General features: G+C 53.2%; 2 protein-coding genes across 8 annotated transcripts in view; one reads left to right on the top strand and one right to left on the bottom strand.

The window, feature by feature from the left end:
• The window catches only part of MYO9B (myosin IXB), a 91,749-nt gene extending 88,788 nt beyond the window's left edge, over positions 1-2,961 (bottom strand). For all 7 annotated transcript variants that reach the window (XM_043586921.1, XM_043586917.1, XM_043586920.1 and 4 more), the window contains exon 1: positions 2,888-2,961. The gene's annotated coding sequence lies outside the window, so the exon portion shown is untranslated. The remainder of the gene's footprint in view (positions 1-2,887) is intronic.
• Positions 1,574-21,710, top strand: HAUS8 (HAUS augmin like complex subunit 8). Its single transcript, XM_043586925.1, is given in 12 exon segments — positions 1,574-1,616; positions 1,619-1,688; positions 6,050-6,114; positions 8,979-9,034; positions 13,207-13,288; positions 15,843-15,935; positions 16,038-16,132; positions 16,745-16,810; positions 16,915-17,073; positions 18,195-18,336; positions 20,199-20,340; positions 21,294-21,710. Coding segments are annotated over 12 exon segments (1,197 nt in total). The 5' UTR covers positions 1,574-1,588; the 3' UTR covers positions 21,493-21,710.
• Positions 21,711-23,415: the final 1,705 nt, after the last annotated feature.

Raw genomic sequence — 23,415 nt, 5'->3', positions numbered from 1 at the left:
CAAGGATGCTGCTTGCTATCCCTGTAATGCGTGGGGTGGCTTCCACAGCAAAAAATAACCCAGCCCCAAATGTCAATGGTGCTGCAGTTGAGAAACATGCTCTAGCAATTTGGTCTTTGCCAGTTGGAGGTTTCTAATGACCCTTCATGTTTCTGGAAAGCCCAGGGGACCATCTCTGAGGTCGCCACTTGCCTGAGCTTCAGTTTCCACACTGAGAAAAGAGGAACCCAGACCGCTTACGGCTGGTTGGCAGAATAAAAGAGATGGGTATAAAAGCTTCCGACACAGAAGATGCTCAATAAAGAGCAGAGCTGTGCAGGGATCTGCTCATGCAATTCCCTCTTCCTGGCTTGATTGAACACCTCCATATCCTTCGAGGCCTGGCTTGGACCCTGCCACTTCTTCCAAGGAAACCTGCCAGAACTCCTCCAAGCCCCAAAGCTTGCATTGCTTATCCCTGATTCTGTCTTCACAACTTCCTGCGCCACCTCTGTTGCTGCACTGACTACGCACTCTGAATTTCATCATTCCTCGGGGAGGGAGAACACTAGAATGTCCCTCCTCCAGGGCATGAGGGCTCATCTCTGTCCCTGGGGCCTAGCCCCCAGTGCTGGAAGGATCAGCCCTGGCTTAACTGAACTCTAAGCTCACCCAAGACACAACTTTGGGGGGGGGGGGGCAGACAAGGAAAGGGAAGTGGCAAGTTAACAAGCCCCTGTTGGGGACAGAAAACAGACCCCACAGCCAAACAGAAAGGGGACATTCCCAAGTCTCCACCCTCTTCTCCAAGCCAGAGGCCTGGAACCGAGAGAGGGTCTCAGGGACGACTTCCAACCAGAAAGATGCAGCTGAAGCTCGGGGAACAGGTGTAACGTGCAAAAGCAAAGGTGGAATTTGTGGAATTTTCCATGTGGAAGATAAAGGAGCAGTAAAAAGATCGTCTTTTGGATACAAACCATACAATGGAAAGTTGAACAAAACTGGGATCACTGAAGTCAGGGGCTGCATAAAATACGAGGGGGCTGTATGCCAGAGACACGAAGGTTATCGAAAAGGGCTTGGGTTTTAAGGTTGAGAAATGCTGATTGAGGCCAATCCATTCATTTTGCAGGTGAAGACACAGACAAAGAGACTTGACCAAGGTCAGGACCCCAGACACAGGACCCTCCGTGAAAGCCTGCCTGGCTGTGCTCCAGGGAGACAACGACCAGGGCCATGCAACCAGAAGATTCCAGTCCTGTTCATTGGGGAGGGGGGGGGGGGCATCCTGGCCAGGGCAAGCCCACACTGAATGTCTGTAGAAGGCATGACTTTGGGCTCTGACAATGTGTCCTGGGGCAAGCAAGGCCAAAAGCTACCTTCCATAAGGGCCAGAACATTCTGGAAGTAAAGGGAGCAGATATCTCTCTGTAGCCCTCTTTACATTCCATCTACCCAGATTCATCTCCTGAATGAGCTATAAACCCAGACTCCCCAGCCCGTCTGGCAGATGCCGGACAAGGATCCCCCACAGTTGGGAAAGAAGAGAAATTAATGCTGATTAAAACCGCCCAGTGCAAGGCCCTTGCCAGAGCCGGCCCATCGGACGATGAAACAACTTCCCAGCTCAGATGCCCAAGGGGCCCCCCCACTGCTCCTGGATGCCTTAAGAGACTGGAGCCTCCAAGGCCAGAATACACCTCAGAAAGGTAGGAGCTGGGACCCTCCACCTGCAAGACACAATGTCCCCACCAGCTCCCACCTCAGACAAAGAGGTGTGAGTGAGAGAGGCTTTCCCTTAAAGTCCCCTAGCCTACAGGGCGCCCGGGAGAGAAGGGAGAGGAGGGAGCGCATGTGGGCTGGCTGCTGCTGGCTGCCGCCGTGGCTGCCCTGCCTCTCCCCGGCTGTGAGCTCAGCCGCCGCCGGGGGACAGATTTCCTGTATGTCGTTTTACCCATTTAAGTCCAAGGATGCAACTCCGAGGAGGTGGTGACAGCTTAGCACACGCGTTCCCTCCCCCCTAAACCCAGTTCCGGGCCCCCAACGAGGTCCGGAGTCTCCTTCTCTGCTCCCTGGGACCCCAGGGCTCCAGCCAGCCCTGTCTTAGGAGAGTGGTGTGGTTTTCCAAATACCAGAACACCAGCCTAGAGGGCACTGGGACTCGCTCTGGTTACCCAGTGGTTGGGGATGAAGTCGGGAAATAGGAGAATCCAGAAAGGGGACCCCCCAAATGATATGGGCTGCACCCCAATGTCTGTACAGGGCCACTCTTGTCCTTTCCTCTCCTATCCCCCCCACCCCAACTGGCTCTCAGTTCTTGCCACAGTTTTTTCCCCCTCTCCCATCCCCCATTTCCCCCCTCCCCATTCCGCCGGCCTCCACACCAGGGAGTTCAGACCTCCAGGATTTGAGCACCCACTGAATCCCAGGCGCCTCCTTCCCCCAGGAACCATTCCCTACCCCGTCCACCGAAGGCAGACGGTCCCAGGCCGTCCTACACCGTTTCCCTCAATCGCATCTCAGCTGTCCCCCCACCGGCCTTGCCCCACGTCCCCAGCCTGGGCCTCTCAACCCCGCCTCCTTGCCTCCCCGCTCCTAGCCCCGTTTCCTGCGACCCCCCAACTACCACTAAAGCCACGTCCTCCAGAGAAGCTGCTCAAAGCCACAAGACCTGCTCCCTCCCCATCCGTAAACTCCCTCACCAGGCCCTTCCCATCAACTTTCTCCTCAACCATCCCGCTCCCACCCCATCGCCAGCAACCCCTTCACGACCCCCAAGCTCGTTCCCGCTCCCTCGACTCCTGCCTTCGCGCCTCCTCCCGTTAATCCCCAGCTCCGTATCCTCCAAGGAAGCCCGCCAATGCGAGCCTGGAGATCGAGCCCCCAACCCGCGGCCGCCGCCACTCACCTTGGCCTCGGCCGCCGCGCGCCGCCGGTCCCGGGCCGGGTCCCCGCCCGGCCGCCCGCCCGACCGACCGCCCACCACTGGTCGGGCCGCTCCGCCCCGCCGCGCCCGCCGCTCCCCCGCGCGCTCCCGCTTCCGGGTTTCGGAGGGGCGGGGCTGGGGCGTGACGCCAGAGCGCCGCAGGGCGGAGCGTCCCGAAGACCCGCCTCCTCCCTACGGGCTCCGGCCACCGCCTCCTGCCTCTGGTGGATGAAACCAAGTGTGAGGGGAACACAGCGAGGCGCGCGAGCCGGGTTCGCCCGCTCCACCCGCAGGCACGCTCCCCGAGGTCCGTGGCCACCCCTCCTATGGCGCCGCAATATGGCCCGGTCCGGAGCGAGGGGGCGGGCACACGGACTTGAAGAGCCGGCCTTTGAGTTAAAGGCGGGAAATGGCGGATTCGTCGGGGCGCAGTGCTGGGTGAGTTGAGGCGCCGCGGGCCTGGATTTTGTCGGTGCCGGCGAGAAGGCCATGGCCGGGAACTGGTGGGGGAGGGCCAGCAGCGTTGGGGGTTGGGGATTTGATCCCTTCTGGACCCACCGAGGGTGCACAGGCTCGGGGAGGCGGGGTGCGGCCTCTGCGCATGCTCGGGAGCGTGGGCGCGGAACTAGACCTTGAGTCCCGAGTCAGTTATGTGGGTGCGGGGCGAGCCTTGGCTAGTGGCTTAACCTTTCTGTGCTTCCGCCTTCCTCCCCTGCGAAATCGGCGGAATGACGCCGCGGCTCAGTCTTGTAGGCCTTGTGTGAAACTGAAAAGCTCTTACAACAGTGCGTGGCTCCTGAATGTGATCTGGGGTTATTACAGTTAACGTTTTGTAGTGGACAGTGCTGGGCCACTAAACTATCTCCTTTAATCTTTCCAGTCTCTTTTTTTCTACTCATCCCATTTACAGGTGACATAATAGAGGCTCAGGGAGGGAAGGTCATTTGTCACAGCAGGAACAAGAGAGACAGACTTTGAACACTTGGCGGTGCCAGGTGTGATGCTTGGGCTGGGTTTGTTTTATTTGTGCTTTCGACCCATGTTTATTGTTCCAGTGCAAATTGAAGTTAAATAGGCCGGCTGAAATCGGTTGGGTTTTCACCACCCTGCGTTATCCTGAGATTCCCATTAGTCTCTCTGACGTTTTGGGGGGGGGGGTGGTACCAGAGGCTGGCACAGGTGCAATGAACTCCCCTCCCCACATTCAGTTTGACTCCAGAGCCCTAGCTCTGACCCCATAGGGAATCTTTGCTCTGTCCCTTGCCAGCTCTGAGACTTGCCAGGGGTGACCTGTTCAAACCCTCAGGTCCTCGTCTGGAAAACAAGGATAAAGCAGGCCAACAGTGAGGTAGTTGTAGGATTGGGAGGATTTTGCGAAGGAGCAGAGCTTCCGGCACCTAGTGAGCATTTGTGAGGTTGCCTCTCCCCACTGTGGCCCAGCACCGACTTGGGGTCCTCAGAACATGCCATACAGGAGGTGGCTGCCGTGAGCTGAACAGGTCACTTTGTGACCAGTGGGGCTTGTGTCCTGATGTCAGCAGGGGTTACAGCACCAGGCCCCTGCCCTGCCCCGCCCCTCAATGTGCACCTTCTGAGTTGCTGGTCTCTGTTCGTGGCATTCCCCCTTGCCCAGACGGGACACCTGGGAGGCATCGCTGACTCTCCTGATTCAAGGTTCCCTCTCCCCCATGACATCAGGCTTCATTCTTTCTTTCCTTAAATAGAGATGAAAGGTACATAACATCAAATTAACCATTTTATTTAAAAAAAAAATTTTTTTTTCAACATTTATTTATTTTTGGGACAGAGAGAGACAGAGCATGAACGGGGGAGGGGCAGAGAGAGAGGGAGACACAGAATCGGAAACAGGCTCCAGGCTCCGAGCCATCAGCCCAGAGCCCGACGCGGGGCTCGAACTCACGGACCGCGAGATCGTGACCTGGCTGAAGTCGGACGCTTAACTGCGCCACCCAGGCGCCCCAAATTAACCATTTTAAAGCAAGCGATTTAATGGCCTTCACAAGGTGCAGCCACCAACTCTGTCTAGTTCTAGAACATTTTCACCAGCCCAGAAGGAAACTTTGTATGTATTTGCAGTCACTCCCGGTTCTTCCCGCAGCCTGCTGCCCCTGACAACCACCAATCAGCTTTCTGTCTCACTCGGCCTGTTCTGGACTTTTCACAGGAAATCATACAATGTTGCCTTATGTGCCTGGCTTCTTTTACCTAGGATAATATATATACTTTTAAAAGGTTTATTTATTGAAGTAATCTCTACCCCCATTGTGGGGCTCGAACTCACGAGTCGCATGCCCCATCAACTGAGCCCAGCCAGGTGCCCCCAGGATAATATTTTTGAGATTCATCCATTTTAGCATGTATCAGTACGTCTTTTTAGGGCTGAATAACATTCAGGGTTCCTTGTTTTCTGGCAGGAACCTATGGCCCATGAAGCAGAAGATATTTACTGTCTGGCCCTTTACAGAGAAAGGTTACCAGTTAGGAGCCTATAGAAATAGATCTGAGCCTTTAAGCTGGGAAGTCAGGACTCTGCCAGCCCAGCCCAGCCCAGCCCAGCTTTCTCTCCTCCTGATCCCGTATCCCTGCCTGGGTTCCCTGCAAAGCCATAGGGCTGATCAGTTGCCATTTCGACATCATTCTTCTCTGCCCTGTGCCCTTGGCCTTGTTGACCCCTGTCTCTGGACGTCCTTCGCCACGAACCTGAGCAAACAGGGCTTTGTCTCTCGCCTATCCCCCACCTCTTTGCCTGTCCGGGGCACTCTTCACATTGCCTGACGGGAAAACGCTGTTTTTGCCTCTCAGGAAGGAGCTCCGTCTCCCTTTACCAGGTGGCATCAGGCGCATACAGTTGGCACTTAAACGCCTGCTGAATTAATGAACCCCTGACCGAAGTTGAGATCTTTGAGGCTTGGCAAACATGCCCATTCTTCTCACTCTTACCCCTCTGGGCCCTCCTCAGCTTCGGCCGGGCAGGAGCTCTGTGTCTGTGTTCCAGTGAAGGCGGCCCGGACTCACGGACATCAGGGTGCCGGGACTGGGTTGTCCCGAGGAAGCCCAGGCTCCTCGCTGCCTTCCCTGAGCCTAGCCGACTATGTTAACAAGACCCCCATCTCCCTCTTCTAGGAAGCCTTCCTCGGGGGGCCCCGGTACTCCTAGTGGCGCTAAGATGAAAGGAAGCAGAACACAAGGTGAGCAAAATTGCAAGCTACCTCACGATCCAGTTTCAGAAAGTGCTTTTGGGGAAGAAAAGCCCGGGCCGGAGCAGGGAAGCTAGGACTTTATTTCACACACTCCTTCGTGTGATGCCGAATCTGGTCACCCAGCCCTGCAGCCAGGGGTGCGGCAGATCCCGGCGGACGTCATCCAGGGCAGCGGGCCCTTCCAGCCGTGGGGGGGGGCGTGTCACGGGCTGTGCGCAGGACTCGCCACTAGGAAGTGTGGGTGAGGAGAACATGAGCCGAACTTGTTATTGACCCCTGGAGTCTCCGTTTCTTCTCTGTAAGCGCCTCGGGGGCGTGCCCACATCTGGGGTCCCCGTGTGGGTCTGCAGTCACTGCTCACAGCCTCCCTTGACTCTTGGCAGTCAGCGCCACTTGGGGCAGTAGACTGGAGGATCCCCCTCGTCGGAGCTCAAGCCTCTGACACAGTGAACTGTTTTCCTCCAAGTGTGCTGTGGGCCAGTGCAGAGTTAGAGCAGAATTCCAGTTCCAAGGGACTGGAGGTTCCTACGCTCCAGTGCTGCTCGATGATCTCGTCTCTGACGTTTATTATGTTTGCACGTGGTCTGGTTCTTGAACGCAAATTATATCCTTCGTCACAATACTGCTTCTGTGGAGAATCCACCCCTGTTTAAAACAAACACGTACATTTTAGTTTCTGGAAACTTGAAACTGCTTGTCAGAGATGTTCAAGGAACCCCAGGCCTCCGATCCTTCCAGAGGAGCAAAACCCTTTGCTGATGGTGTTGGACTGAAAGCAGGATGGTTTCCTGTGCTTAGAAAGGGGGGGGGGGGGAGTGGGGTGTTCTTTGCCCTGATCCTCACTTGACGTCCAGCGGCAGACCCTTGGTGTATCTTGATTTTTCTCTCCCGGCCCCTGCCTGTTCTTGGCCTTGACCCTTAATGCCTCCTGCCCGATCGTCTGAGCCCGCTCACCCCGCAGGCGTGGCTCTTCCATATCCAGGGCTCACTCGGGCCAACCACTAGCTCCTCGTCCAGCTCCATGCTCCCCATGAACTCTGGATGTACCTCCTTTCCACTCAGGGCTGTGGCCGCATCTCCAGCCCCAGTGAAAGATGAAATCCTGGCATGAAGATCCTGTTGGGATCACGTGTCACTTAACCAAGTTGTCAAACTGTGTGATGTTAATCGTGTCACTCTTTCTGGGTCTCTTCAGTAAAAAGGGGACATCTCTGAGCTCTGGGTGTGCCTAGAAAAAGCGTAGAATCGTGCACTGGATGCCTGGCTGAGCACCTACTCCCTACTGGGCAGTGGCATTTAGCCTTGAGCAAACCAGACTGGCTACGCATCAGATGGAGAAGTAAGGAGACATGGGGTGTGTTGGACCTTGTGGATAGAACAGGATGTGGGTGGCTTCCTGGTCCAAGGGAGGTGCTGGGCTGAGCGGAGCTGGGAAGGAGGGCAGGTGCAGGCACGTGCCTGCTGGTTGGAGGGACAGCAAAAGTGGTCACGGTGTCAGGAACAGGAGTGAGGGCAGCGAGGTGGGAATATGAGATGCGCGAGGTGCGTGGAGGCACTCAGGCTTTACCAGCTAATGGATCTGCAAGGCAGCCCATTCTCAGCCACCAAGGGGGCAGCCGGCCAGGAGGACACAGGGTGTTTTAGGGAGGAGGGTGCCAGCAAGTGCTGTGCTCAGAGTGAGGACTAAGAATTGGTTGGTGGGCTTTGGGGCGGGGAGATCTCAGCGGTCTTGCCGAAAGGGGTTTCTTTGGTGCAGTGGTGATCGGGAAAGCCAGACTGGACCAGAGTGATTCAGGAGAGAGGAGAGGAAGAGGAGCTGGCATCGTAAAGGGGAGTGGAGAAGTGGGGGCAGAGGGTCTAGGTGGAGGGAGAAATAATGGCAGGAAGACCACTGGAGAGGGGGACTGGGATTGGGGAGCGGGGGTGAGGGTGAGGGCCGGGCTCTGGCACCTAGAGTGGAGGGTTTGCTTTACCCCAAAGCACAGAGGTCCCTCCACGTGGTGGGGCCGGGATATGGCCCTGAACTTGGGAGGCTGCTGGATGCTGAGGTGGGAGGGTCTCCTGGGGCTGCTTCTGTCTTGCCAGTGAAGTGGAATCTGGTCCCTAGCTAACTGGAGGGATGGGCCCCCTGTGGGAAGTGGGAGGAGAAAGTGCAAGGGAGGGTCCAGGAGAAAGGGGGGGGGGAGACAGAGCAGAGGACTGTGCGTGGTCACTGGGGCTGTTGAGAGACACCCCCTTGCTGCCACAGAGCAGCAGGAAGGGTGCCTGGGGCTGCGCTGTCACCAAGATGTATGGCTTGGTGCTGAGCATGGCTCCCGAGCAGTCCTAAGCTAGGTAATGGGGGTAAAGAGGCGTGAAAGTCCTGTACCATGAGTGGGTCATACACAGACCTGGGTGAAGGAAGGGGTGGTTGGGGTCTTGACCGCAGGGAGTGAGCTGGGAAAGACAGGAGGAGGCAAATACGTGCCCCTCTGTGGAAAGTCTTGCTTCCTGTCCCTTCCCTGCCCCTGAATCCACTTTCTGCTTTGAGCTTATTCCCTCATATTCCTCCATCATAGCTCCTGCAGCTCTCTGGGGCTCTGTCCCTAGCCCAGCGACTTGGATGCCGCAAGTATCCCATCCATGTTGTTGTATACTGTTGGTGTCCCATACATGCTCGAGGATGCCAAAGGACAGGATCTGAGAGGAGCAAGGAGGAACAGTTCTGCTGTCCCTGCTGTTGATGGGGGGCGGGGGGGGGGTTGGTGAGGGGGCATAGTACCGGGCTCTCCATGGCAGGGGCGGGGGGGTGGGCCAGTTCTCACACTCCACTGTCGTAGTTTTGTTATAAACCAACAACGTGTCCCCCACAGGTGGAAGAGTGGTTGAGTCCCGATACCTGCAGTACGAGAAGAAAACCACCAAAAAGGTAACGACTGTTTTTTGACCGTTCTGAATAGAGTTCCGTCAGAACTTGGAATTCTGACACAAGTCACGTGAGCCAGGCACAGCATGGTCCCCGAACAAGCCTTTCGGGGATTTTACCCAGCAGCCTCTGTGATTGTCTCGTCCTTCGTTCCCAGTCTTGAGTCTCTTTTGTGAGCGGCGGTCTCTCTGAGGATCCCCTTTGCAAAGACATGACCTCGATTGAAACCTGAAATTGTTCCTGCCTTTCAGCTTGATAATTCCTTTCTGGATTCTGTCCGGAAACAGTTCTGTCGGGTGCCCAGCACACAGTCTTTGGCCTTGGCGGGTATTTATAGAATTTTAAGTTTATTTATTTTGAGAACTAAGGTGAGAGCAGGGGAGGGGCAGAGAGGGAGGGAGAGAGAGAAAATCCCAAGCAAGCTTCGCACTGTCAGTGCAGAGCCTGATGCAGGGCTCAAACTCACAAACTGCAAGATCACGACCTGAGCTAAAATCAGGAAGAGTCAGACGCTCAACCAACTGAGCCACCTAGGTGCCCCCTTGACTGGGGTTTGAAAAACACCTACCGGGTCTTCGAGAAGGACTACATACATAAACAAACTTAAGTAATAGTGTGACTTAAGATCCAACTTGAGGAAAAAGGAAACCTTTTCACAAACTGATGTCACTCCTTGGGCGTGGTTTGTTGTTTTCAACAGACTTAGTTGTTTTTTTTGTGTTTTTTTTTTTAGAGGAGTTTTAGGTTCACAGCAAAATTGAGCAGAAATCCAGAGATTTCCCGTAGAATCCCTGCCCCACACCCTCACAGCCTCCCTGGTCAACACCCACCCCCCCCCCCCCCCCACCAGAGAGATGCACATTTGTAACTGATGAACCTACACGGACACGTCATCAGCCAGAGTGATTTTGTTGAAGTGATTTTCAACAAAAGATCACAGTCCGTGCCTCATAATTTTAATGTCGCCTTGCAGACTTGTTTACAGCGCCCTATGTGTCTCCCTGCTGAGGTAGTTTCCATCTCTAAGAGCTTGTCCATTTTCTTTCTTCTTTTTTTTTTTTTTCCATCTCTTAACATACAGTTTACGTAGAGTGAGGCGTCACTCTCCAGCCTACAGTTCTGCGAGTTTGGGCAAAAACTCACCCAGTCACAGACACACCACAGTCAAGATACCGAACAGTCTGTCACTCCCAAGGTCCCTCGGTGCTCCAATGAAGCCAGCCCCACTGCATCCCAGGCGGTTACCTGTTTCCGTTTCTGTAGCCTTGCCTTTTCCGGAAGGTCATTTAAAAGGTGTCACACGGGATGCAGCCTCTTGGCGTCTGGCCTCTTTCACGTAAAGGAGAGGAGGTCTCTCCCTGTGGTTGCCTGTCACAGTGAGTGTTGGTTCCTTCTGATGGCTGAAGAATGTTCCATGCTGTGTTTAGCGTTTGCGAGGGAAGGACATTTGGTTTGATTCCCATTTTGAGCAATTGTGAACAAAGCCACCTCAAACATTCCTGTTGTGGGATTCCGTGTAGATGCGTTCTCGGGTCTCCCAGGAGAGGAATTGTAGGGTAGGTGTATTTTTGGCTTCGTAGGAAACTGCTCACCTGTTACCCAAAGTGGCTCCAGGTCAAAGTGGCTCCGCTGTGGAGAGCTCCAGTCGGTACTTGTGAGATGGAAACCATTCTGGTGGGTGTGATGTGGTATCTTGTTGTGGTTTTAATTTACATTTTCCTTAACAACCGCTGATCTTGAGTATTTTTTTTTTTAATTTTTTTTTTTTTTAACGTTTATTTATATTTGAGACAGAGAGAGACAGAGCATGAACGGGGGGAGGGTCAGAGAGAGGGAAACACAGAATCCGAAGCAGGCTCCAGGTTCTGAGCTGTCAGCACAGAGCCCGACGCGGGGCTCGAACTCACGGACCACGAGATCACGACCGGAGCCAAAGTCAGACGCTTAACCGACTGAGCCACCCAGGCGCCCCTGATCTTGAGTATTTTTTCATGTGCTTACTGGCCATTCCTGTATCTTTGTTGGTGTGTTCTTTCAGATCTTTTGCCCGTTTTTAAATTGGGTTGTTTTCTCCTTGTTGAGTTTGGAGAACTCTTTCTCTCCCCTGGGCCCCAACCCTTTATGGTGATTTTCAGATATTTTCTCCTAGAGTGTAGCTTGTCTTGTCCTTCTCTGTAGGGTCTTTTGAGGAGAATTGAATCCTCAATTTTGATGAAGTCTATCTTAATGGATTTCTGCTTTTATGGGCCATGCTGTTGGTATCTCACCTAAGAAATCTTCGCCTAATGCAAGATCACAAAGGTTTTCTCCCATGTTTTCTTCTATGACTTCTATAGTTTTAGATTTCACATTTGGGTCTGTGATCCAGTTTGAATTAATTTTGGTATCTGGTGTGATAATGGAATTGAAGTTCATTTTTAAGTGTATGGATGTCCTCTTGTTCCAGCACCATTGGTTGAAAGGACCTTCCTTCTCCCATTGTATTGTCACCACCTCTGCTGACAAGCACTTGACCTTTTTTGTGCGCATCACTTCTGGATTCCATTTTTTCCCATTGATCTACGTGTCCTTAAGCCAGTTCCAGATGCCAAGCTCACTGTAGTCTCTAAATCAGTTAGTGTGAATTCTCCCACTCTATTCGCCAAACACTGGCTCTCCTAGTCCCTTTGCTTTTCTATGTAAGTTTTAGACTTCGCTTGCCGTTTTCTGCCAAAATTTCTGCTGGGATCTTGAATGTATTGAATCTGTGCATCCGTTTAGGGAGGATAGCATCCTAAAAACACCAAGCCTTTCAATGTATGGATGTGGTACACCTATCCATTTATTTGGTCATGTTGGCCTTCCTTTCCTTATAGGCCTTCCCTATATTTTGTTAGTTTTATACCCAAGTATCTGGTGGTTTTTAGTGCTGCTATACGTGATACTGTGTTTTCTTTTTCTTTTTTTTTTTTTAATTTTTATTTATTTTTGAGAAAGAGACAAGGCAAGTGGGGGAGGGGCAGAGAGAGAGGGAGACACAGAATCTGAAGCAGGCTCCAGGCTCTGAGCTGTCAGCACAGAGCCCCACGCGGGGCTCGAACCCACAAACTGTGAGATCATGATGTGAGCCGAGGTCAGACGCTTAACCAACTGAGCCACCCAGGCACCCCTTTCTTTTTTTATAAATGAAGAAATTGGTTTTTAATTTGAGGTACGATTGACATAAGTTATATTAGTTTCAGGTATACAACATAATGATTCAGCATTTGTATATGTTGCAAAATGGTTGCCCCAGTAAATCTAGTCAATACCTATCACTATACATAGCTTTGTTTTTTCCTTACTGAGAACTTTTATATAGTACTGTCTTTGAATTTCACTTTCCAGATTTGTTCATTGCTAGAAATGAGCTATTTTTATGTTGACCCTGTATCCTGCAATCTTGCTAAATAAACTTTATTAGTTTGAGTAGCGTTTGGGATTTTCTTTGTAAATCATGTCATATCTGTAAGAAGAGAGTTTTACTTCTTGCTTTTTGATCTGTTTACCTTTTATTTTTTATTCTGGGACCTCCAGTAGGGGGTTGAATAGGAGTGGTGTCTACGCATGGAAATATTCTTGCTCTTTACGAGATTTTCTTTTTGCTTGTATGTTATTGTAATGGTTTGCCAACTCTGCATGCCTTTTTTTTTTTAATGTTTTGAAGATTAATACCTGTACAAAACTTTTATTTTTCCTGATGACTGAAGTAATATGTTGTTTGTCTAAAACTGGCAAATGCAGGGCAGGGGGGAGGCATCTGGCTGGTTCAGTTGGTAGAGCACGTGTGACTCTGGATATCAGGGTCATGAGTTCGATCCCCATGATGGGCACGGAGCCTACTTAAATAAAATAAAATAAAATAAAAATCTTGTAAATACTATAAAGCATGTAGAATATCAGTCAACTGGAACCTGCCGTGCCAGAGATAATCCTTGGTACACTTTTTGGTGTTTTCCTATATTCTGTGCATGTGAGGGTATCCTTTTTGACAAAATTAGTTCATCCCGTGTATATGGTAATTACAGGTCAGAACTCTCTTTGTCAACGCCTTGCTTCCAAGTAATAGCAGGTGCAAATTGCACAGACCATGAAGGGGCCCCTTCTCGTGCAGGGGAGGTGTCTTTTGCCCTAAGTGTCATGTGTTCCTCTAACAGGCTTCTGCAGCAGATGCATTAAAGACCAGTGGGAAGATGCCTGAAGGTACAAGGAGAGTCCACCTGCTCCAGAAGAGCAAAGGTGTGTAAAGATGGAGGAGGGTGGGAGACAGCTCTGAAGTCCATTCAGTAAGGGATGAACACGATGGTGAATTTCGTTTTCAAGTACGCTAAAGTCAACCTCCCTCTTTCTGAGAAGTGTCAGAAGCAGCAGCTAGTTAAAGTGTTTCCGTGTGAGGACAAATTTGCAGCATGCGGGGAGCTGTAGGGAAATGGCAGGGGGAAAGGGGAGGTTACGTCCTGTATGGCCCCGGAGAAGAGCCACCTTTCCAACATGGCGCTTCCTTGGTCACGTGACTATTTCTTGGGTGGGACTTCCGGAGGCAAGACTCAGAAGGGGCGTGAGGCCTCATCTTCCTGTCTCTCGCCACCTTGGGTTAGGTCTTCTTCGTAATGGTGTCCCCTGACCCGTTCTAGAAGCTGTCCCCAAAGTGATACAAAAACCTTGCAGTTTTCCTGATTGTAGACATAGGTGTTCCTTGTAAAAAAGAATGGAAAGTGGACAAGGAGGGTGGAAACTCCCTCATGATCCCCCACTCAGATCGTCACTGTGTATTAGGTGTTCCGTTGTAATCCGTGTGCCCATCCCGGACTCTGGGAAGGCCTCTCCCCAGGCGCTTCCTCCAGCTCGTCACGTGCCCACTTCTCCAGCGATCACCGGCAGCTCTTTGGCACGAAAGCAGCTCACAAAAAGCAAAACCGTTTCTTGGCCCACGACTCCTTGTTCAAAACGGCAGCAGCTTTGAGTCTCATCGTTAAAAATGAAGTACAGTTGACCTTTGAACAACACGAGTTTGAACCGCCTGGGTGTACTTATGTGCGGGTTTGTCATAGTGCAGTGGCGTGAGCGTATTTTATCTCGTGACTTCCTTAACGTTTCCTTTTCTCTAGCTTACTTTGTCGTAAGGATGCGGTACGTATAAGAACGTACATAGAAGAGCGATACAGCGTGTGTAAGGATGCCGTGTATAATACATACAACATAGAAAATACACCCTGATTGACTTTATTTTGTCAGTAGGGCCTCCGGTCAACAGCAGTAGTTACATTTTGGGGGCTTGAAAATTTGCTGGTCCTGGTCTAGATGTTTGTCAGCATTTGTGCTGTTCTTGACCCGGGGGCATGACTGAGAAACAGCACTGGGGCCGGCTGTCTGGTCTCTCCTCATGCAGTTGGGTTGAGGGCTGTGGGTCAAGCCGGGAAGGCTGGAGTACAACCCAGAGGGGTCAGAAATGGGGCTGGCCACATCCGGGGGCGCCTGGGTGGCTCAGTCCGTTGAGCGTCCAACTTCGGCTCAGGTCATGATCTCACGGTTTATGAGTTCGAGCCCCGCGCCGGGCCGTCTGCTGTCAGCATGGAGCCCCCTTTGGATCCTGTGTCTCCGTCCACCCCACCTCCCCCACCTCTGCCCTTCCCCCGCGCACGCTCTCTCTCAAAAATAAATAAACACTGTGCTCGCTTCGGCAGCACATATACTAAAAAATAAATACACATTAAGGAAAAAAGCATAACCATGATAATTAAGAGAGACTGCTTATTCGAGCTCCACCGTCTAGCTCCCTAGGAGGTTACTTTTCTCAGTGGAAATGCTGTCTGTACACGTGGATGACAAAACCTATAACCAGTGCAAAAACAATAGCAATAAAGTCTCATCTCCCTCCTCACCCACGAGGTAGATCGATTTTTGTTTCTCTAGAACTTTTCAAAAATCCTAACAAAGGGCAGCATACCCCACAGATCGTCATTTCGCTCTATTTATCTCCACATACTCATTTCCTCAACTTCACGGCTGCTCATTAAAAATTTTTTTTTTTAACATTTATTTATTTTTGAGAGAGAGAGGGGGAGAGAGAGGCAGACAGACAGAGCATGAGTAGGGGAGGGGCAGAGAGAGAGGGAGACACAGAGTCCGAAGCAGGCTCCAGGCTCTGAGCTGTCAGCACAGAGCCGGACGCGGGGCTCGAACTCACGGACCGCGAGATCATGACCTGAGCCGAAGTCGGACGCTTAACCGACTGAGCCACCCAGGCGCCCCTCACGGCTGCTCATTAAATCACTTTCTGTTTAGTTCCTAACACGACAGAGAATTCCATATACTGTCTGTTCGTTTTGCAGCCCGCCGGAGCCCTTGCCTAGTTGAAGCCCACAGTACCCCAGGGCCCATTTTAGACGGTGTAAGGCATAATTTCCCAGTTTTAAATAGAGGTAAAGATGAAGGGAACTCCCAGGGAAGATGAACAGTCCAGAAGCCGCTGGAGAAAGAAGGGAAAAACACAGGGAAGGACAAGTACGTGGCGCGTACCAGACTTCCTACCCAGAACACAGCATTTTTTTATTAAGCTACGCAGAAAGGCTTATAAAGCCTGTGTCTCATTTCTAGTTCTACTTAGAAATCCATTCAACCCGCTGGCTGGGGAGTTGCAAAGCTTTCTCAGCCTTCGGTGCTGCTCACCTCCCAAGAAGCTGAGTTTTTGGAAGCAGGTGGTAGCATCCAGAGAGGTTGCCGGCTTCCCGACGGAGGTGTGCAGTACCTTGCAGACCGTGCTGACCTCTGGGGGTTCTCCCTGGGCCCACAGACAGCAGTGGCATTGGGAAAGGAGACCTGCAGTCCACGTTGCTGGAAGGGCACGGCACCGCCCCGCCTGACCTGGACCTCTCGGCCATCAACGGTAAGCCGTCCGCCCTGCCCCTGCTTTCCCTAGCGGGGGGTTGTCCCAGTCGGCTTCCGAAGGAAGCTCCTCTCACCTTCAAAATGCTCTCCTTGGCCTTAGACAAAAGCATGGTTAGAAAGACTCCGCAGTTAGAAAAAACGATGTCAAAGAAAACCGAGTCGACGTCCTTTTCGGCTTCACAGAAGAAGAGCCCAGTAAGTGTCCGAAATGAAAGGGAAGCTACTCAGTCAGAGAAAGCTGATACCAGCTCCTGCCCCATTCAGGTGCCACTCGAGGCCCTGAGGCTTTGTGACTGAACAAGCCAGCCGTGCGTTTTAGGACAAACCGGAGACCACGCGTGTTCTCAGAATGTTCCTAGAGCTTACGTTTCCCCAAGTACACATACAGGAGTAGTTACGAACACGAGATCGCGTGAAAAATGAGATTTGGGGCCTTATTTGCCGGTGCCGTGCTCGGGGAGGCCGGGGGCCGGGCTGTGTCCCCAGGGGAGGACAGCTGGGCTGCGGTCTCACGGGGGTGGGAGGCCCGAGACCTGGTTCTGGTGCGGCGGTGACCGATAGGTGCCCGCTGGCTGGCCCTTCACCAGCCAGCCACGGGAGGGGGCCAGACCTTCCTCTGCCTTCTCCCAGAGTGCCCAAAAAGACTAAACTGGAAAGTAGACATAGTGGGTTGACCTACAGGAGAGAATCCTCAAACTCCTGAACTGAGTAAAGTTTGTAAAGGTTAGGTTTCTGCCCCTCTGGGGGAGAGAGCTAGATTTATACCAATTCGTCGGCAACCAAAAATGTCTTCTTCTCACCCTCGAGGGCCCGTCTGAGTCGATGGAAATGATGGAATCCCAAACGTTGCTCCTGACTCTACTGGCCGTAAAGGTGAGAACGGAGCCTCGTTCCCGCGTGATGTGGGTGGAAGGCGGCCTTTGTCAGCCGCAGAGAGGAGTTTCCTCCGGCCTGAGCTCTTGTTGCACACTCAACAGATGGAGAACAACCTGGTTCCATTCGAAGAAAAGGCAGAAAGAAACTTATTACTAATGTGCAAAGAGAGGGAGAAGCTGCAGAAAAAGGCCCACGAGCTGAAGCGCAAACTTCTCCTCTGTCAGAGGAAGCGGGAGCTGGCAGACATCCTAGACGCTCAGGTCAGCGGTGACTGGTCTCCGAGCCACGTGTCCCGGAGGGGTGGTCCCGGCGGGGAAGTTGGAGGGACTGTTGACGGTACGTGTCACTGCCGCCGGGCTCTCACTCTGCGGCCAGCTTTTGACACCGCTGGGTGTCAGTCTGTGACAGCTTCTAAGAGGACGGGGCTGTGACGTCAAGTACCAACCAGCCGCAGGGACCTGTCCCTTCATCACACACGTGCACGTATTCTTTAGGCACCTGTCGCTTGTGCTCAGTGACACGAAGATTGCACCCTGCAGGGCCAGGGTGCTGGTGGGAGACGAGGTCTTGGTGCCGTGTGGTCAGCACTGGGACAGAGCCCTGGGAATGAGAAAACTCGAGTTGGGGAGAGGCAGACAGGGAGAAAGAGAGAGAGAGAGAGAGAAAGAGAGAAAATCCAAGCAGGCTCTGCACCATCAGCACAGAGCTTGACGCGTGTCTCGAACTCTGATCAGGGCCCACTTACCCTAATGACTTCATCTTAACTCCCGTTACTTCTATGAAGACCCTGTCTCCAAATCAGGTCGTGTTCTGAGGTGCTGGGGGTTGGGACATCAACAGAGGAATTTGGGGGAACGTGATCAATCCATAATACCGTGTGTGTGTGTGTGTGTGTGTGTGTGTGTGTGGGGGGAACAGAGAGAGAGAGAGAGAGAACACCCTGTGGCCAGGCCCTGAGCTAAGATCGAGGTCTCAGTTCTCATGGAACTCACAGTGTTAGGAAAAGGAAAGACAAGTAAGCAAATGTGTCCTTACAACCCCCCATGAGGACCCTGACAGCATGTATGAAGGAGAAGGGGGTTGCTGGGGTAGTCTTACAAGGGAGCAGACATTTCAGCTCAATTCTCTGAAGCAGGAGGGCCCAAGCTCCCTAGGGTGAGGGCCTGGTCCTGGAATGTTCTGGAAACCATGTTCATAGGCGGCCTGGGCCACTTTGCTGTCGGCTGAGCCTTTGGAGAGCTGCCACACCCACGTAAGCTTCCTGGAGGATTCCTTAGGAGATTCTGAAAGAACAGCCTGTCTTCACCTCACACGGACCGTTGGACTCCCCAAGTGCGCGACTGAGTCTTGTCTGACAAAGCTCGTTCCCTCCTGCCTGCAGATTGAGATGCTCAGCCCCTACGAGGCTGTGGCCGAGCGCTTTAAGGAGCAGTACAAGACGTTCGCGACGGCCCTGGACACCACGAGGCATGAGCTTCCGGTGAAATCAATCCACCTGGACGGGGATGGGCAGCAGTTCTTAGGTAGGAAACAGGGCGGCTCCTGGACAGGGAGCGGGTCCAGCGAGTGGCCCGTGCGTGTCGGCGCTCCTTGTGTGCCAGCCACCTTTATCCGCTTGTGTCGCGTCACGCGGATGGCGCATCCCTCATCAGATGGCAGAGGACACAGGGGCCGGCAGAGCTGGGGTTTGTCGAGACTTGTGCCCCAAGTAAGGACCGTGCTGGGATTTGAACCCAGGTCGGTGGAACGGGCCAGTAATTCCAAGCCCTGCTGAAAGGCACTCCTGGGGAGCAGCTGTAATCCCCTGAGACTGGGGGCGGGTCTCTTCAGACCTGCTGATCCCCGGGCCCGTCCTGCCTTCTCAGCAGCTCCGTGGGATCCCTCGCTTGCCTAGGCTTCCCGCCTAACCCTTTGAAGAAATCAGCAGGTGTGCAGAGTGCCGTGCTCGGTCTTAAAATTCTCTTTAGAGCAAGTATCCTCCCCAAACAAGTTTTCAGCCGTCCTGGAATCCGGTCATTTCCAGGCAGGGCCCTTGCCAGCCATCTAAGTATGTTTTGTCTGAGGCTGATGTAGTAGGACATCTCCAGCTAAAATCAGATGGACTTTCCTTCCAGAACTTTCCATAGACACAGTTCAAGGTCACAGAGGGTGTTGCTGAACTGGTAATCTCGGACAGAGATGGTTTTTAATCCAGCTTTTCCCAGTATGAAATAGGAAGCCAGTGGCGTGGAGTCTTAAGGAAGGAGCCTCGTGGAGCAGTTCTCTGTGTGCAGGCGTCCAGTTTTAGGATTACCGCAGTGGCCGCGCACTCCTGTGGCTCCTGGACTCCGCCTCTCATAAGTGCCATGGGTGGTTGCCAGGAGTTGGGGTCGGGGAGTGTACGAGTGTCCTGTGGCTCCTGGAATCAGTGACAAACTGGGCAGCTTAAAACAATAGAAACGTATTCCCATCAGTTCAGAGTCCCGAAGTCTGAAATCAAGGCCTCAGCCGAGCTGAACCTTTCTAGAGGCTCTGAGGGAAGAGGCGTTCCATGCCTGTCTCCTGGCTTCTGGTGTTGCCCCCGGTTCTTGGCTTTCCTTGGCTGGTGACAGCTTCACTGCGGTCCACCTGTGTCTTCATACAGCCTTGCCCTTGAGCATTCCACTTCTGAATTCCCCTCTTCTTAGAAGGATGCCAGGTACCAATCAGACCGTGCCCTGTGACCTCATTCTAACTCAGTTATGTCTACCAAGACTCCATTTCCAGGGAGGTCACATTCACAGGCACTCGAGATTAGGTCCCGAACGTGTCTTTTGGGGAGGATGCGATTCAGACCCCCATTAGAAGTATTAAGAGGTCGGGTGTTTGGAAAAACCCTTCTCGAGGTCTCAAGCTGTTACTGTGTGCAGTTGTGACGTGTGTACAGGTGTGTGTGCCAGAAGCGGACAGGTGCTGGTCTCCTTAGAGCAGGTGGGACACAGTGTGGATACAGGCTGCTGTCTCGGGGGTGGGGGCACAGAGATCCTGGGAACGGAGAGAGGGAACCACGGTCTTGGGTTTAAGTCACTCGTAGCACAGACTTCCTTGGCCTTTTGCGTAGGTTTCTGTTGAGGACATCGAAGTGGCTTTCCAGGTCTGTTCCAGTGACTGCCTGCATGGCGGACAAACCTGACCCACGATCTCAGGCCGCCATGATCTCCGGCAAAGGGGCACAGAGGCGGTACCAGCACGTGAATGTCGCCCTCCACCCGATCCTCTCTGCCTTTGAGCTTCACGATGCGATGCGAGCGAGCGTAGCCTACGAGCATTCCAGTGAACGCGAAAAATCTAGTCAGCTGCCCAACCTTCGCATCCATTGCTTGGGGCGCCTTGAAACCCTTGGCTGACCCTCTCTTCTCCCCTCCAGACAGTTTGCAGCGTGAATTGACGACCACATGCCACCTGCTGGGAGAACTTGGGATCGGCAGTTTAGAAGAAAATTTGAAAGCTCTGAACCTGCTGAGCGAACTCAAGGAAATGACCCAAAAGAAGGATCTAGAGCTCCGAAGGTATTTCAGAAAAGATTTTAAGTTGGGAGCAGCTTGCCACACTCAGGAGAGCAGGCAGCTGTGGTTTTGCAGAGGCCAAGGGTGCCAGGGTCCACTGAGGCGGGGGAGGGGGGTGGGTAAAGCACCTCCCAAGTCAGTGCAAACCCCTGTGTGCGTTCTCCAGCACACATGGGAGAAAGGGGGCACTAACAGTCCCAGCCCTTTACTTCCTCAGAGTGACAGCACTCCAGGTGCCCTTGGATCGGCTGTTCACGCTTTAAGTGTCTCCTGGGGTGATCTTAGAACTTGTTACTGGAGTGTAAATGCATGGAGAACAGGCACAGACCTTGACAGTATAGCCCGATGGGTTTCACATGCGTGTGCCCCAGGTCCCAGTGCTCCCCACAGCCAGCTCCCCCACCGGCATCTTGCCCGCAGGGGATTTTCTTCACTCTGGGGCTTTCCTTCTCTTCTTCGGTATAAGAATCTTGTGGTGTTCTCCTTTGTGATGTTCAATTTACTTCCTGAAATGCCTAGAACACTGGAAAGGTACTCTTGAAGAACAGCCGGGTGCATACTGGGGCATTTGCTGCCCCTGTACGTGCCCTGAGATTGAAGGGGGACCCATCAGAGGGCTCCAGATGATAAGGGTCTCAGGTTCGGCTGGCCAGATACGCTCCTTTAGTGTGGATTTCCCCGCCATCGTGTATGCTGCGTGAGGACCACCCGGTTCCTTTGTGGCGTGGTCCCTGACATGGCGTCAGTGTTCCCGAGATCATCTTTTATGCCTGACCAGTCCTGTTCTTACAGGCGTCTCTGGGTTCTGTTCAGACGGAGCTTCCCGCGTTTTCCCACGAACACACAGGAAGTAACCCCTTTCCCCACACCGCAGCCGTGAAGGCTGAGGTGCCCCGGCTGTCTGGCTCTTGGGCACAGAGAGCGAAAAGGCCTCACCTGCCCTGTTGTTTCTGCAGGAGCTTTGCCCAGGTGCTGGAACTCTCTGCCGAGGCAAGTAAAGAGGCGGCCTTGATCAACCAGGAGGCCTGGGAAGAGACCCAGGGCCTCACGGCCTCCAGCCAGTGGTATTTCAATCAAGAAGGCGCCTGCGGGGAAACTCCGGGACACGTCAGGCCTCCGCTCTTGCTGGCCACTAGTGAGCCGCGCACGGTGTGAATCTGTGTGCAGGCCGTGTCCCCTGACACAGCTGGGGACCTCTGCAAACTGTAGGGAAGAAAGCCCGTCCCCTGCCACTGGCTCAGGGCACACGTGTGCTGTGGTGGCACATGTGCGATGCTCTGGGAGCTCAAGCACTTTAGACGCTAATTCAGCAGAATAGCTGTTTTGTATGAGCATTTCGCCTGATATTTAAAAAATAAAACTTTTGCAATCGCGCCTTAGTTTCTACTTAAGCGGCCAGTGGAAGGCACGCGGTATCTTAAGCTCTAAACAGCTGGTTCTGAGCCTCGGGACGACGTCTGGGACGTTAGGAGTGTTTCACTTGCAGGGTGATTTCACGTCCTTCAGTGATTGGGCTGCTTCTGTCTACTGTCCGACAGCAAGTTGGAAGTTGGACGTTCTCCACCCAGTCCAGAATCCCGGCACTGTTTGTTGCTGGACGCGCAGACGGGCTTTTGCCATAAGCTGCGGTCCACGCCCCACACCCAGGAAGGCGCAGAGACTCGGCCCAGCCAGCCCACCAGCCCCTGTCTACACTGCGTGGGCTCTGGCCGTCTTGGTGCTCCCCAGGTAGCGAGCCTCCATTGGTGTTTGTTGGTTCCCGTTTACACGCCGGTGCCACAGCTCTGGGTACCGGCACGTTCCCCAGAGAGACCCAGTATCCGTCCCCATCACGCGTTCGAGTAAGAGAGACAAAGCCACTGTCCCTCACGCCGTTCAAACGGGGCCACTCTTGTTCGGCTTTCACCTTTGTCCCACCGACCCGAGCAGCCCTATCCGGGGCCTCCCCAGCAGGTTTGGATTTACAGCTGCGGGCAGACCTGGGGAGACGTCCTAGCCGTTCTGTCAAACAGCCAGTGACTGAGACCAGCTCTTCCCATCAAGCCTGTTGAAACGTTCCAGTTTCTGTCCACACATCCCCCATCATTCTCAGCCTGCACATTCCCAGTCCCTGCGTCCATTCAAAGCCCCCTCTGGGGCTTCCCGTGGAGTTTCTGTATCCAGGAAGTTCTGTATTCCAGGAACTTCTCTCCCAGCCCCTGACTGCCTCCCACCCCCCTCCCCCATTTGTGTGCAGAAAGTGTTGGGTCCATAGAAGGGGACACCCAGGAACCCGGGTCCCTTTCTCGGTCGTTACCTGCAGTTACCAACCCGCTTATTGCCCTGCAGGCCCTGTCTCCCCAGTTTTTAACAACCAGTGTTTCCAGTCTGCTGTCAAACTGTTACTCTGTGGAGGACCTCTCTCTCCCTGTTGCTGGATATTATGGGATATAAGCGTGTTCCCGGTCTGATGGAACGTGACTCGGGTCCAAACTCACAAGTTCCGTTCCGGTTCCCCTATAGCACTCTAGGCACCCACGTGTACCACTGGGTAAGCAAAGCCCCTTCAGAATTGGTGTCTCTTCCCATCAGGACCCATTTTTTTTTTTAATTTTTTTTTTTTAATGTTTTTTATTGAGAAAGGGAGACAGAGTATAAGCGAGGGGTGGGGCAGAGAGACAGGGAGACACAGAATCCAAAGCAGGCTCCGGGCTCAGAGCTGTCAGCACAGAGCCCGACGCGGGGCTCGAACTCACGAGCCGCGAGATCATGACCTGAGCTGAAGCCAGATGCTTAACCGATTGAGCCACCCAGGCGCCCCAGGTATGTCCTATTCTAATGCACCCCTCAGATTCCCATAGTGACTTCCACAGGGCTGCGCCCCGTATGGGCGTCCCTTCTGTAGGCCGGCTTTCCCCTGCCATTTGCCGGATTCTATGGCCAGTGGCCACGACCCCCGAGTCTAAGACCCCAGAGAGAGGGACTCTTGGTACTGCTTAAGTCTCCCATGGCCGCTGAGAAAAGAGTGCGGTTCAGCCCCCCCCCACCCCCACCCCGGACTGATTTGTACCTTCTCTGGTGAGAGTGCTGGCCTTCCAG

Source organism: Prionailurus bengalensis, chromosome A2, assembly GCF_016509475.1.
Source record: "Prionailurus bengalensis isolate Pbe53 chromosome A2, Fcat_Pben_1.1_paternal_pri, whole genome shotgun sequence".
Lineage (NCBI taxonomy): Eukaryota > Metazoa > Chordata > Mammalia > Carnivora > Felidae > Prionailurus > Prionailurus bengalensis.
Note: the sequence above shows the minus strand (reverse complement) of the source record. Positions and strands in the feature narration are given on the sequence as shown.